At 40.4% G+C, this 11,823-nt stretch overlaps 1 protein-coding gene across 1 annotated transcript; it reads right to left on the bottom strand.

Annotated features, from left to right (window-relative positions):
• Positions 1–8,166: 8,166 nt before the first annotated feature.
• On the bottom strand, positions 8,167–11,623 carry LOC121679873 (pancreatic secretory granule membrane major glycoprotein GP2-like). Its single transcript, XM_042058929.1, has 9 exons — positions 11,477–11,623; positions 11,018–11,077; positions 10,705–10,824; positions 10,436–10,620; positions 9,502–9,665; positions 9,024–9,269; positions 8,728–8,893; positions 8,381–8,480; positions 8,167–8,288 (listed from the first exon to the last, which is right to left on the bottom strand). Exons 1-9 carry the CDS (start codon positions 11,556–11,558, stop codon positions 8,236–8,238), a joined length of 1,176 nt encoding a protein of 391 aa, XP_041914863.1. The 5' UTR covers positions 11,559–11,623; the 3' UTR covers positions 8,167–8,235.
• Positions 11,624–11,823: the final 200 nt, after the last annotated feature.

Here is an 11,823-nt window from a genome sequence, read left to right as displayed (position 1 = left end):
TGGTTATCTATATGGAAGTTCTTTTACAGTAGTTACAGACAGCAATCCTCTAACATACGTGCTGTCCACTGCTAGACTAGACGCAACCAGTTACAGGTGGCTGGCCTCTCTATCCACATATAACTTCAAGTTAATGTATAGAGCAGGAAAACAGAATAATGATGCCGACGGATTGTCGAGACGATCACATGGAGAGCTTTATGACGACCTCACATCCCGGAAAGAGCGTGAGCGTATACAAAAGTTCAGTGAAAGTCATCTGTGCGATGATGAAGTCACCCCTGATGTTGTCCAAGCCATTTGTGAAAGCCGCCTCATCCAGATGTCTGCACCTGCTGCAGAGGCAGCTACTGCGTTTGTTGGTTCTTTGACAATGGATACCGATGCCATACCAGACAGTTTTGTGAATGAAGATCAGTGTGGAGGATTACCTGTAATTTCCCACCTGTCTAATTTCGACCTTGAGGAGTTGCAAATGGCAGATCCCTGTATAAGAGAAGTCATTAGACAGATGAAAACTGGAGAGAAAACATCTCGTTCAGTGAGAGAAGCCATCCCAAAGTTACCTCTTCTGCTTAGGGAACTGGTCCTACAAGATGAAGTTATTTACAGAAAGCGAACAACAGGAGGTCAGATTACTTACCAGCTTGTTTTGCCAGAACAGCTTCAAAGTGATGTACTGAAGAGTTTACATGATGACTTCGGTCACATGGGTATAGATCGCACTCTAGATTTAGTGAGGAGGCGATTCTATTGGCCCAAAATGGCTATAGATGTCGAACACAAAGTCAAGACATGTGGACGGTGTGTAAGAAGAAAAGCCTTACCTGAGAAAGCAGCTCCACTTGTGAATATTACCACCTCCAGACCCTTACAGCTTGTCTGCATGGATTTCCTCTCAGTAGAGCCAGATCAGAGTAACACTAAGGACATATTAGTGATAACGGACCACTTCACCAAATATGCCTTAGCGATTCCTACACCCAATCAAACGGCCAAGACTGTTGCGAAAAGCCTTTGGGAACACTTGATCTCTCATTATGGCTATCCAGAACGTCTACACAGCGACCAAGGCCCTGACTTTGAGTCCCGGTTGATAAAAGAACTATGTGAAATTGCTGGAATTCAAAAAGTTCGAACAACACCTTACCATCCCAGAGGAAACCCAGTAGAAAGATTCAATAGAACACTCTTGAGCATGCTGGGTACCCTGGAGAACAAAAGCAAAAGTCGCTGGCGAGAGTTTGTGAAACCGCTTGTACACGCGTACAACTGTACAAAAAACGACACAACTGGGTTTAGTCCATATGAACTCATGTTTGGCCGTGAACCAAGGTTGCCAGTAGACCTAGCTTTTGGACTACCCTTGAGAGACAAAGAACATACATCACATTCACAGTACGTACAGAATCTGAAATCAAATCTTGAGGAAAGCTTCAAAATTGCAGCTGAACATTCAAAGAAAATGGCAGGACAGAACAAGACCAGATACGACAAACATGTGACTGCCTCACAGTTGAGAGAAGGAGACCGTGTGTTAGTGAGGAACCTACGCTTGCGTGGGAAACACAAACTCGCTGACAAATGGGAGCAAACCATCTACGTGGTAGTTAGCCAGGCTGGTGATCTCCCTGTCTATAAAGTGTGTCCTGAGAACCAATCTGGACCAATGCGAACACTGCATAGAGATCTACTTCTGCCTTGTAGTCTTCCCCCTGAAGAAGATGAACAAGTTGAATCAGTTCCTGTCCGAACTCGTAGAACTAGAAGGAATTGTAAAGATGTAACCTCAGTGGAAGAAGAGGGAATGTCATCTGACTCCGAAGATGATGTGCCTTACTTCTTCAGACCCTATGATTTTGAGATTGAACCTGTTAAAGGGAAAGAACCATGTACAGAATGGATTGACCAGAGAAATATGAAGCCTAACTCCAGTCCTGCTCAACCAGACATGATCAGTCAAACCAGAGAGGAGGTTTTGGAACCTCAGAGAAATGAGAGTGACTTACCTGTGAACACTTCTGCTGCTGAGAGTGACTTACCTTTGACCGCTGAAGAGTCCACTGGAGAGACTAACTCACCTGTCAGTTCAGAAGCGAAACCTGTGGAAGAAAATCAATCTGAAGATATGTCCAGTCAGAATATCTTACCTGAGGACAGAAATCTGGAACCTACCTCAGTCTTGGAAGAGAGGATGAGAGAAAATCAAGAGACACAAGAACAGTTGACTAGTACAGATAGAGCACCTGATCAGACCTGTGAACAAGAAGAACCTACAGTAAGAAGGTCTTCCAGACACAGAGAACCACCTAGAAAGCTGACTTACCCTGAATTTGGGAACCCGTTAGTGACTATAGTTAAGTCCCTTTTTCAAGGTCTAAGTACAGCCATTGTAGAATCACTCCCAGATTTAGCTAACCCCGAGTATCTCAGTCCTATAATAGCACAGCCTATTAGCATGCAACGGGACTTGCATATATTCAGAGGGGGAGGGTGTAACCCAGGTTTACAAACTAACCTATGAACCCAAAATAAGATCAATAATAATAAACATCAAAACAATGTTTAGTTTATTGATTTATATTTTATTGAAACTAAGAAAGAAGTGACAACAGAAAATATGCATTGCAGATATTTGATTAAGAAGTGAATAAAAATGAACTCTATAGCTTTAAAATAGTATAGCTTTAATGACTAGGAAAATGTTAGAGCTCCCTCTACAGGATGTAGTGAGAGAAAACAGGGAATCGAAACTTAACTAAGAATTCGTCAGTCCAGAAAAGAAAGAGAACGAAGACGGAGGGAAAAAGAAGCGCTGAGAAAACGATAGAGTGAGAACATTAAAATAAACCAATTGCGACTAAACGACCTGGTTAAAGTCAGTTTAGGTCAAGATTTAAAGTATTATACTTTCATATACCGTTTGTGTGAAACGAAACGTGCTGTTTAAAGCTACAGCCTTTTATGTTTTTTGTCTAATTGAGTGCTAGCTCCAGAGTATAGCCTGCATCGTCATTGACTAGCATATCTGTTTTGAGATTTTTCTTTTGAATTTCATCAGTTATTACAACGTCAGTTTTCAGAAAATACTTTATTGAAGATTTGCCTTTCTCAGTTTGATTGAACGACACAAACTTTTATTGCTTTGAACTGAATGCTTCGTCTGACATGGACAACACATGTAACGACAACGACAAGATGGCGAGCCTACCCAACGAGACAAGATGGATTCTACTACACACAGAGGATTAGCCCGACTGGAAGCGTAACGTTAACTAACTTTCTCTTTTTCCAGTTTCTTCATTTCTACAATAAGTAATACATTTCAGTTCCTTGGATAAGACAGAAAAAGACTGTGATAGAAAACCGAACCTAACGAACTGAGAATTGACTGCTACTTGAAAAAGATTGCTTTGTAAATGTGAACTTGCTTGTATTTCTGTTACTGATGTTGAATTGCTCCACATGTTCTATGTGGATTTGAATGTGCATTTTGATTTGAGGGTTTGAACAGAGGTTTAAATAATTCCAATAACTTGAATTTAAACTAAACTTTAATAGAGAATTTAGCTTACAGTAAAAGATTAAATTAGTTTTTCTACAAAATGGGAAAGTAAAAGACAAATAGTTTTCTTTAAATAGGAATGAAACTAGAAACAAATAGGAAGTAAATTCAACAGTGTTAAAGTGAACTTATGCTACTGATTGAAAAGTTAACTGAAACAGAAAGGTTTTTGATTTGTGAACGATTATCTCCCGAGCTTTTGTACCCATGTATATAATTTTCATTTAACTAAAATTCTAAACTTGCTTTAACCGTGTGTGCTTGTGTTTTACTCTCTCCTGAAAAATACCTTAGATCTTCTGATGGCCCAGATATTGTGTTAGTCTATTGTGTGACAATCAGTTGCACATTTAATGTAAACAAGTGTTACATATAGTTGACATATATAAGTCACTTTGGACAACAGTGTCTGCTAAATAAATAAATATAAAACATATTGGTCATAATATTATAAGTCAGTCATGTAAAAAGTGTACCTTGGTCAAGTTTAGCAAAGTATGCAGAATTCAATTATGTCCCGACAATGTTTTGAAAACATTGTCAGAACATAATTGAATTGAACATGAGGCATAATTCACCACTGAACTTAAACACTGTTTATGGTACACCACAGTCTATGCATTTCTACATTTTAATCTATACATACAGTACTTATTATATGGCTGTCAGGCTATTCGTGCTGCCTACTGTTTTTTTTTTTTTCATAGCCTACAACTTAACATAGAACAACAGTGATGCAACAGGCCTACAATGTTGGTCAAACTGATGTCTACGATTCACTTGCACAATTGTATTGTCATTTTTAAGAAAACTAAATGCTGTATGGCAATAGAAAAAAAAGGAAACAGAGTAACCATTTTGTTAATTTCAAGAACATAGTGTAAAATAAAACATTTGAACAGTTGGTGCTTCTGTCCTCACAGTAATGTTTTGTATAATACTTGAAATCACACACACACTCAAATTCTACAGGTCTTAAGCTCACTAAATTTCTTCCCACAGCTAGCAAACTATTCCAGGTGCCTTTTTTAGGTGCAGCCTGACTGAAGCGCTTGTCTTGCAACTGTATGGACTTACCATGTCTGGGCATGTGTGCTCCGTGCACCAGCGTAGACCAGTCGTTTCCCAGACCAGATACAACCATAGATATTAGAAAGCTAGATACCGCATTGGGCTCCATAACGTATGTAAATAGCAGCGTCATATTGCTTTCAGAGTCACTGGAGGCTAATGGAGAAACATGTGACTCTGACTGGAAATCAGACAGGTGTCTGTCTCTGATTGCCAGCAAGTGTGGCCCATAGACAGTGAGGTGTTTGCCCCCAGCAATATGGCAGCCGCGTTCACATATGCCACCTAATACAACTCAACAGACAATGTGGTATCTAGCTTTATAATATCTATGGATAGGATACAACACCTGTAGGGCCTCTCTTTTAAACAAACATGCTGGTGGATATAAAGTGAGGCCTTTAGTAGGAACTTCCTGTTAGTGTTAGAGGTGACCTTTTGGGGCTCCATAGAGCATGGCTCTGAGACAGTACTGGACAAGTGTCATTGTTTTTGGAAAGACCACGGTATCATTGCAATAAAACATTTAATAAACTTTTGTCTTGAGTTGCATTATTTTAGCAGATATGATTGTGACAGAAATTTTATTGTTTCTATGGCAAAAACAAATATTTGAAATGGAAATGAAATGACAAAAACAAAAGATGCAGTTTAAGAGTTTGTGGCTAACTAAAAAACACTTAGGGCCCTATCATGACATTCTAAAGCGCATCGTCACTCGTCAAAAGTCTATTCAAATTTAGTAGGATGTCCAGTTCACATTGGGAGGGGTTTCCTTATCAAACGTGGAGCGCATGGCGCAACAAGGTGTTCCTAGGTTTTTTAATCAGTCATAGGGGTGTGTTTGGGGCGTAACATCATTTTAAACCAATAAGAATGACATCTGTCATTCCCTTTAACAGCGCAAAGCGCGAAATGCATCGTATTTTGGCATTCAACGGCGCATTTGAAGGAGGCTGCTTGCGAGACCGTATGGAATAATCATTCTTAAACCATGCTTTACTAAAACCTAGCATAGCCTTCACGCATTTGCACTCGTCTATTATTTGAACTCATTGGCAAAGTGAAACTAACTTCACCAAGGAGTCAGTCAACGACAAGACAGTTATATGCAGTTACTTTCACTATTGACTGACAATGGGTTACCACCGAAAACATAGGCTGGAAAAAGCAACACTTACCCTAATATTGCTCAAATGACTGAATAAAACTACATTTATCCTGCAGAGGAGTTGCTTGTATCTCGTGACAGTGCGTCTTCAGCTGTGCTCCGTGTCTCTCGCCTCTCCCCTAATCACTTTTAACCGTCATTACCAATTTGCAAATGATGGTGAATAACTACTCATCATGAGATGTACAGTATTTCGTAATATCTTTATTCGAATTATGTTTCCCATTGTAATCGTGCAATTTGTAATGCTTTGCATGGATGTGCGCTGGTGTACGTTCATGAATGATAGAAGGATGGTGCGTGCACCTGCCAATATGACTGTTGACATGCGCTCTTAAAATAGCATATAAACAACTCGCCATTGACTTCTGACCAGATTTAGGTGGTGTATGATAGCGATTTTTAGACAACGCGCTAGGACCCTCCCTAGGTTGTTAATTGCCACACCCCTGGGCGCAATGCTTAAAAAATAAACGTGCAAAATACCGAATTCAACTTTGCGCGGGTGAAAAACGAACTTTACGCCATGCGTGGGTGCCCAAAATACAGCCCCTAGTGTAACTGATGTAGTTGTAATATCTAGGTCATCAGTTTAACAGAAATGAGTAAAATATAGATCGCGACTCTAGGGGGAGCTGTACAGTCGCCAAATAACCTGAAACTGCATAGTATCTATCTATAAATGATAATGTCTGTCCACTCTATGACAGAACAAGTGCATGCTTAGAGGTCAATGAAGCAAGGAAACAACTTTTTACCCAGAGGTCAAGATCCCTGGAAAACAAGTACACAAGCTCCTTTGAGGCAACACATCAAAAGAGCAATGCACCAGGCTAACATATTATGGAATCTTGCCTTGGTTCCTTGAAATTTCATATCACAGTGGTACAGGTGAATTACAGGATAATAGAATGTCCATAAACCCCTCAGTAATTCTTTCCCCATCTCATATAACAAAATGAAAAAAATTTTGAGCCTGGCTTTATCAGACAATCTGATTTTGTTTTTTAAAATTTATGCATTTTTAATGATCTGGCCTAATTTGCATATTTAAACATTAAAATATAAAAAAAACTTAATACATTTTTTCCCCTTAGTTTGATATGAGTAATCAACTGAGAAGGTTTCATGGTGATATATATATATTTTACCCCATTCACCTGTAGCGTCACAACATATTACAGAGGTCAATGACCTCTATCTGACCTCAGAGGTCAAACTGAGAATGCCTCCAGATCTAAAATTAAACCTTAGGTCATTAAGAACAAACCCTGAAAGATTCATGCTTCTTTCATAAAAAGCAAGATCATTGAGCTTAACAGCCCCACTAAGAGGTTTGAGGCCCACAAACAATGCTGATAAGTATGTGTATTATGTATGAGTTTCTGCCCCCAAATGGAGTCATGTCTAGCCTAGAAATCTGGTCTTATACAATTTTATTTTGTATTCATAAACAAAAATACAATATAACTGCAGATATTTTACAGAACAGAATTGTCTATTCTTTCAAGTACGACATTTGTCAATGAGTCACATTACATCTCATCTAGAAATCAAGACGACCCTAGCAGCAGCAAATGTATAGCAGCAGCAAATGTAATTTGCTGCCCGGGCTAGTTTAGCAACTCGCCGTTGGCTTGCGAGCTGGAAAAATTAAACTTCGATAGGGGCAATCAAATCGTGTATAGAGACGTTAGGCAGGTTTAACATAATGATTGATGACAGAGCTGCAACGGTTTGGCTTGAATTCCCTGCTACTTGAAAACAAAGAAGATAGATGTTGCAGTTGGCAAACAGCGCAACACGAGTTAGAGCTTTTTTTTTTTAAGTTGGCAAAAGTTTAAACAAGCCAGATAGCTCCGCTGGTGGGAAAACGCATGGAACTCATTAGTTGTAGCACTGTCCTATTGCGTGCAGAGGGAATTTGAAAGACAACCGATTATCCCGCCCCTCGGACTGAGCACTGCCAACGGCGAGTGCCCAGACCCTGCATTTAATGTGGGTCTGGCTCGTCAGCAAGTCAGTTTGTTGCTCATAATATAGGTTTTGCTAACATACAATCGCACATACCACCACCTACTGGGTTGGAGTCGGGATCTCTTCACTGGTAGCCAAATAAAAAAAAAAACCTACATTATTCTCAATAACAAACATTTAGTCTACCTCTACCTATTGCCCACCCTTTCACTGAAGTAAACATCCATCTGAATTTTAGATGTAACTCATGTCACAAATGGAATATTATTGCTCACGTCTACAAACTCTGAGGAGTGAGGACCCTGATTATCCTCAGAGAAAAGCCCAAGATTCTAGCACAGAACACATGGATTAGCAGATAGTGACAATAGTAGTACATAAGTTTACTTGTCAAAAGTATTTATTAAAAAGGTACGATTCCAGATAATGACAGGGTATGGAAATGAGATGTTTACAGCTTAGGAGAGCGTCTCTTTGGCCGTGGAGCCAGGAGATTCAGCACATCTAGAGAGAGAGAGAAAGAAAAAGGTCACATAACAGAAACTAATTATGCTGGGAGCCTGAACACCTCAGCTACCTGTTGTGTAACCATTTACCTGTATTCCTAGCAGGGAATAGTGGCCCATAAGAAACAGTGATATTGTCTTGGTCGTCTGCAGATCTGCGGCCTTTGTGCTGATGGACACGGTCACAGTTCTGGGAGGAAAAAAAGGGGTTGCATGGGGGAGGGAATCTAATGAAACACTATAGACTTTTAATAATGAGAGACTGAGTAGTTGGGTCCAACACGGCACACATTTGTTGTTTGTCTAACATATGAACAAACTAGAGTGCCTGAGGTGGTACTACTCTCATTCACCATCATTCTGCACTGAAGTTCACGTCAGACTATTTCAAAGTCTAAAGATCTTCAGATTTAAGGAGATGGGGTGTTGAAGCTCACCGGGATGCAGCTTTTGCCTAGCTCCAGAAGGCAGAGGTGAAGGCTGCAGTGGAGGTACACCTGAGAGGGGGGCACACCAAAGCTGAACATCCTGAAGGAGAAACGGCTGCTTGTGGACACCCCATTTCTCAGCACCTTCACCGTGCCATCTTCCGGGTTGGGACACCTGCAAGAGGAGAGCATGAGGGATTATAAAAGATGGCTTGCAGAGACAGGAACATAGAACAGTAACACTCTGCTGTTTTAGGGCAGTGACAAAACATGTTAGTGGCAACTGTTATTTCATGTTAACAAACTGATTAGTGATGAGGTCCCAGTTGATGGAGAAGGTTGAATCGTTGATGGGTGTGGCCCAACAGAAGTCCAACACACTGGAGAACTGGCGGCCGTCCACTCCTTCCAGGTCCACGGCTATGTAGATAGTCTCCTCAGGTTGCCCAGCCACATTGCCACTAAATTGCTGTGTGAAGTCTGCATCCTTATATGGAGTTATCTGAACTTGGTATGTCCCGTGTACTGCAGGCAGCTTCTGATGTGTAACACTGCAGGAATGTTAGGTGCATTAGAGAGCACTCACTAATATAAATATTAGTGAAACAAACCTATACTTTTTTGCAATGCTTTACAGCTACTAAAAGAAAACTATGCATCCATTGGCTTTTAATTAAAATCTATTAGTCAACTTGTCAAAAGTTCTAATAAATTAAGCTTCATTTTGGAACATTTAGCTCTATAAATGACAGTGGACTCATTCATAAACTTGTGGCAAATCACCTTTTTAAGACATGGATAACCACATCCATGGAAGCATTTTTTTTTATAGGATATTCACAGACAAAGCGCAGACTCAGTTGTCTCTGTCTGCTAATAATATGACCTTCTGCAGAGTCAGATGTCCCCTGAATAGAATTCTTGTAGATGAAGTGGGTTTTATTGGCCTGGAAAAAAAAAGTCATTTTCATAATCATAATCATTCAATAAGCATAACCGGAACAGGGATACTTTTTGGGGTTACTGTTCTGTCATTGTTGCTTTTACTTTAGACACAGCAAAGGACATCACTCCACATCTATGAAACAAGGTTCACTAACATTAAGGCATGTTTATTTAGCTGAATGACCCCCTCTACGTTTCACAAGAAAAATATGTGCGCATTTCAGTTAGAAATCTATCCATCCCATTGAAGTGTGTGCATGGTTGCCTTAGGGAAGAAAATACCTACTTGTACCACTTTCAGATTAGATAGATAGATATATATATGGCTTGTCAAACAGATAACCATATATGCCAAGCAGGCAATTGCCATTAGCCAAGACAAATTTATTACAGTATGGTTTGCGGTCCTGGGAAGATTATGACAGTGCATACCCTGACAGCTCAACAGGCCGCCGGTCTCACACCCCTAACCTTAAGAACGCTTCTAACCACCGAGTTGGAAGCCTGGGCTTTTAGCTCAGTGGTTCGAGTGTTCGACTCCCATGCCAGTGTGTGTTGAGGTGGCAGGTTCGAGGCCGGTGAGCGGCGGACCATCTGACCTGTTACATTAGAGGCACTATTTTTCTGACCACATGCTGTGCGCGCACCCAACCTAGGCTCTGTATGTTCACAAACATTGAAGGGCTCTATGTACACCTGCCAATCTATTTACTAAAGGTTCTTAGAGGTTTTGGTAGATGTAGAGGTTGATCAAACTGTTTTTGCTCCTCACCCTTAGAACAGTTCCACATTTCTGGTTGTCATTGTTGAAATGGAACTTCACCTGTCCATCTAGGACTGTGCCTGTGCAGCCCGGATCGTTGAGGTGTAGAACTTGAGCAGGAAAGCCAGCCTCAAAAAGGAGGCAGCGGGATAGTGAAATCCAGCAGGAGCTATTGTGGCATGTGGCAACTAATCCTGAGAGAAGGACAGATGTTGTACATGTATTGGATAATGCTAACATCCATAAAACTAATCAGCACAGATCTGATTAGGGCTTACCAAATGACTCTGGGATAGGTTGATGATGGCTCTTCTTGCACAAGCAGCCATTGATTCCATATATTTTCCCACATACCTCATCTTCTGTGCAGTGGATTTTAGCACAAGGGTTAGTCGAGACTACACAGAGATAGGAGGGAGAGTGTGAATGAGCAAGAGACGGTACAAAACATTCATGTCACTGTAAACATTGTACGTGCCTCACTTCATGAGTAGACTACATTGTCAGAGGGATTTTCGAGTTTCTTGATAATCTCAGAGAACACATGAATCATTATAAAACTTCACAGAATCAAACAGTGGGGGGGGTTACCTATTTTGGTTTGCACAGAAGATGTAGGATGATGAGGGTGTGTGGATATGGTGTTCACACCTACAAAATAATTGTTGACTTTAAAGGAAATATGCTCAAAAGTACCAGTAAACCAGTTAGTGAACAAAAGACTGCGAGAACAAAAATGTCTGATGGTTTATAAATCAGCCAAGACACTGAAGATGACAAAAGACCAGTTATCATAACTGCACAGTAAGCATAATTACAGCCATTGGGCAAACAGATAGAATGTGGATCAGAGAGCTTAATTTTTGTAATACCAAAATGGTACATTTAGAATTGTATTATTGTTCTTGTGTCTTAACTGAAATAATCTGTTTTACTTTGTAAAGTGGTACAGAGTTGAACCACTGACTGAAAAACACAGATAGTCAGGAAAGGCTATTTCAACAGTCATAAAGCTTTCATTGTGCCAACTTGCCATAAAGACCAACTCACCAAGACTAAGAATGTAACCTACAATCAACAACATGCCTTCCATAGTCATTCTGCTTCTTTGGGGTTGATGGGCAACCTGCATCCAAAATTCCTACTCTTGCCTGACTCCTGTTCCTGCCTGGCCACTTTTTAACAGAGTGTGAGCCTATAAAATCACTCTAATGTAATGACTAATCATGATCACCTGTGCTGCTCAAATGGAGTGCCATCATGCATTTAATTGATGGCTGGCAGTAGGCTAATTAAAGTAACTAGACTATACCAGAGCCATAGAAAAAGAGAGTTGCGACACTCTTTGAAGTCGCCACCACGCGGTCACGTGGTTCACGTACGCTTCAAACAGCTCT

This window comes from Alosa sapidissima, chromosome 13 (genome assembly GCF_018492685.1).
Source record: "Alosa sapidissima isolate fAloSap1 chromosome 13, fAloSap1.pri, whole genome shotgun sequence".
Lineage (NCBI taxonomy): Eukaryota > Metazoa > Chordata > Actinopteri > Clupeiformes > Clupeidae > Alosa > Alosa sapidissima.
Note: the sequence above shows the minus strand (reverse complement) of the source record. Positions and strands in the feature narration are given on the sequence as shown.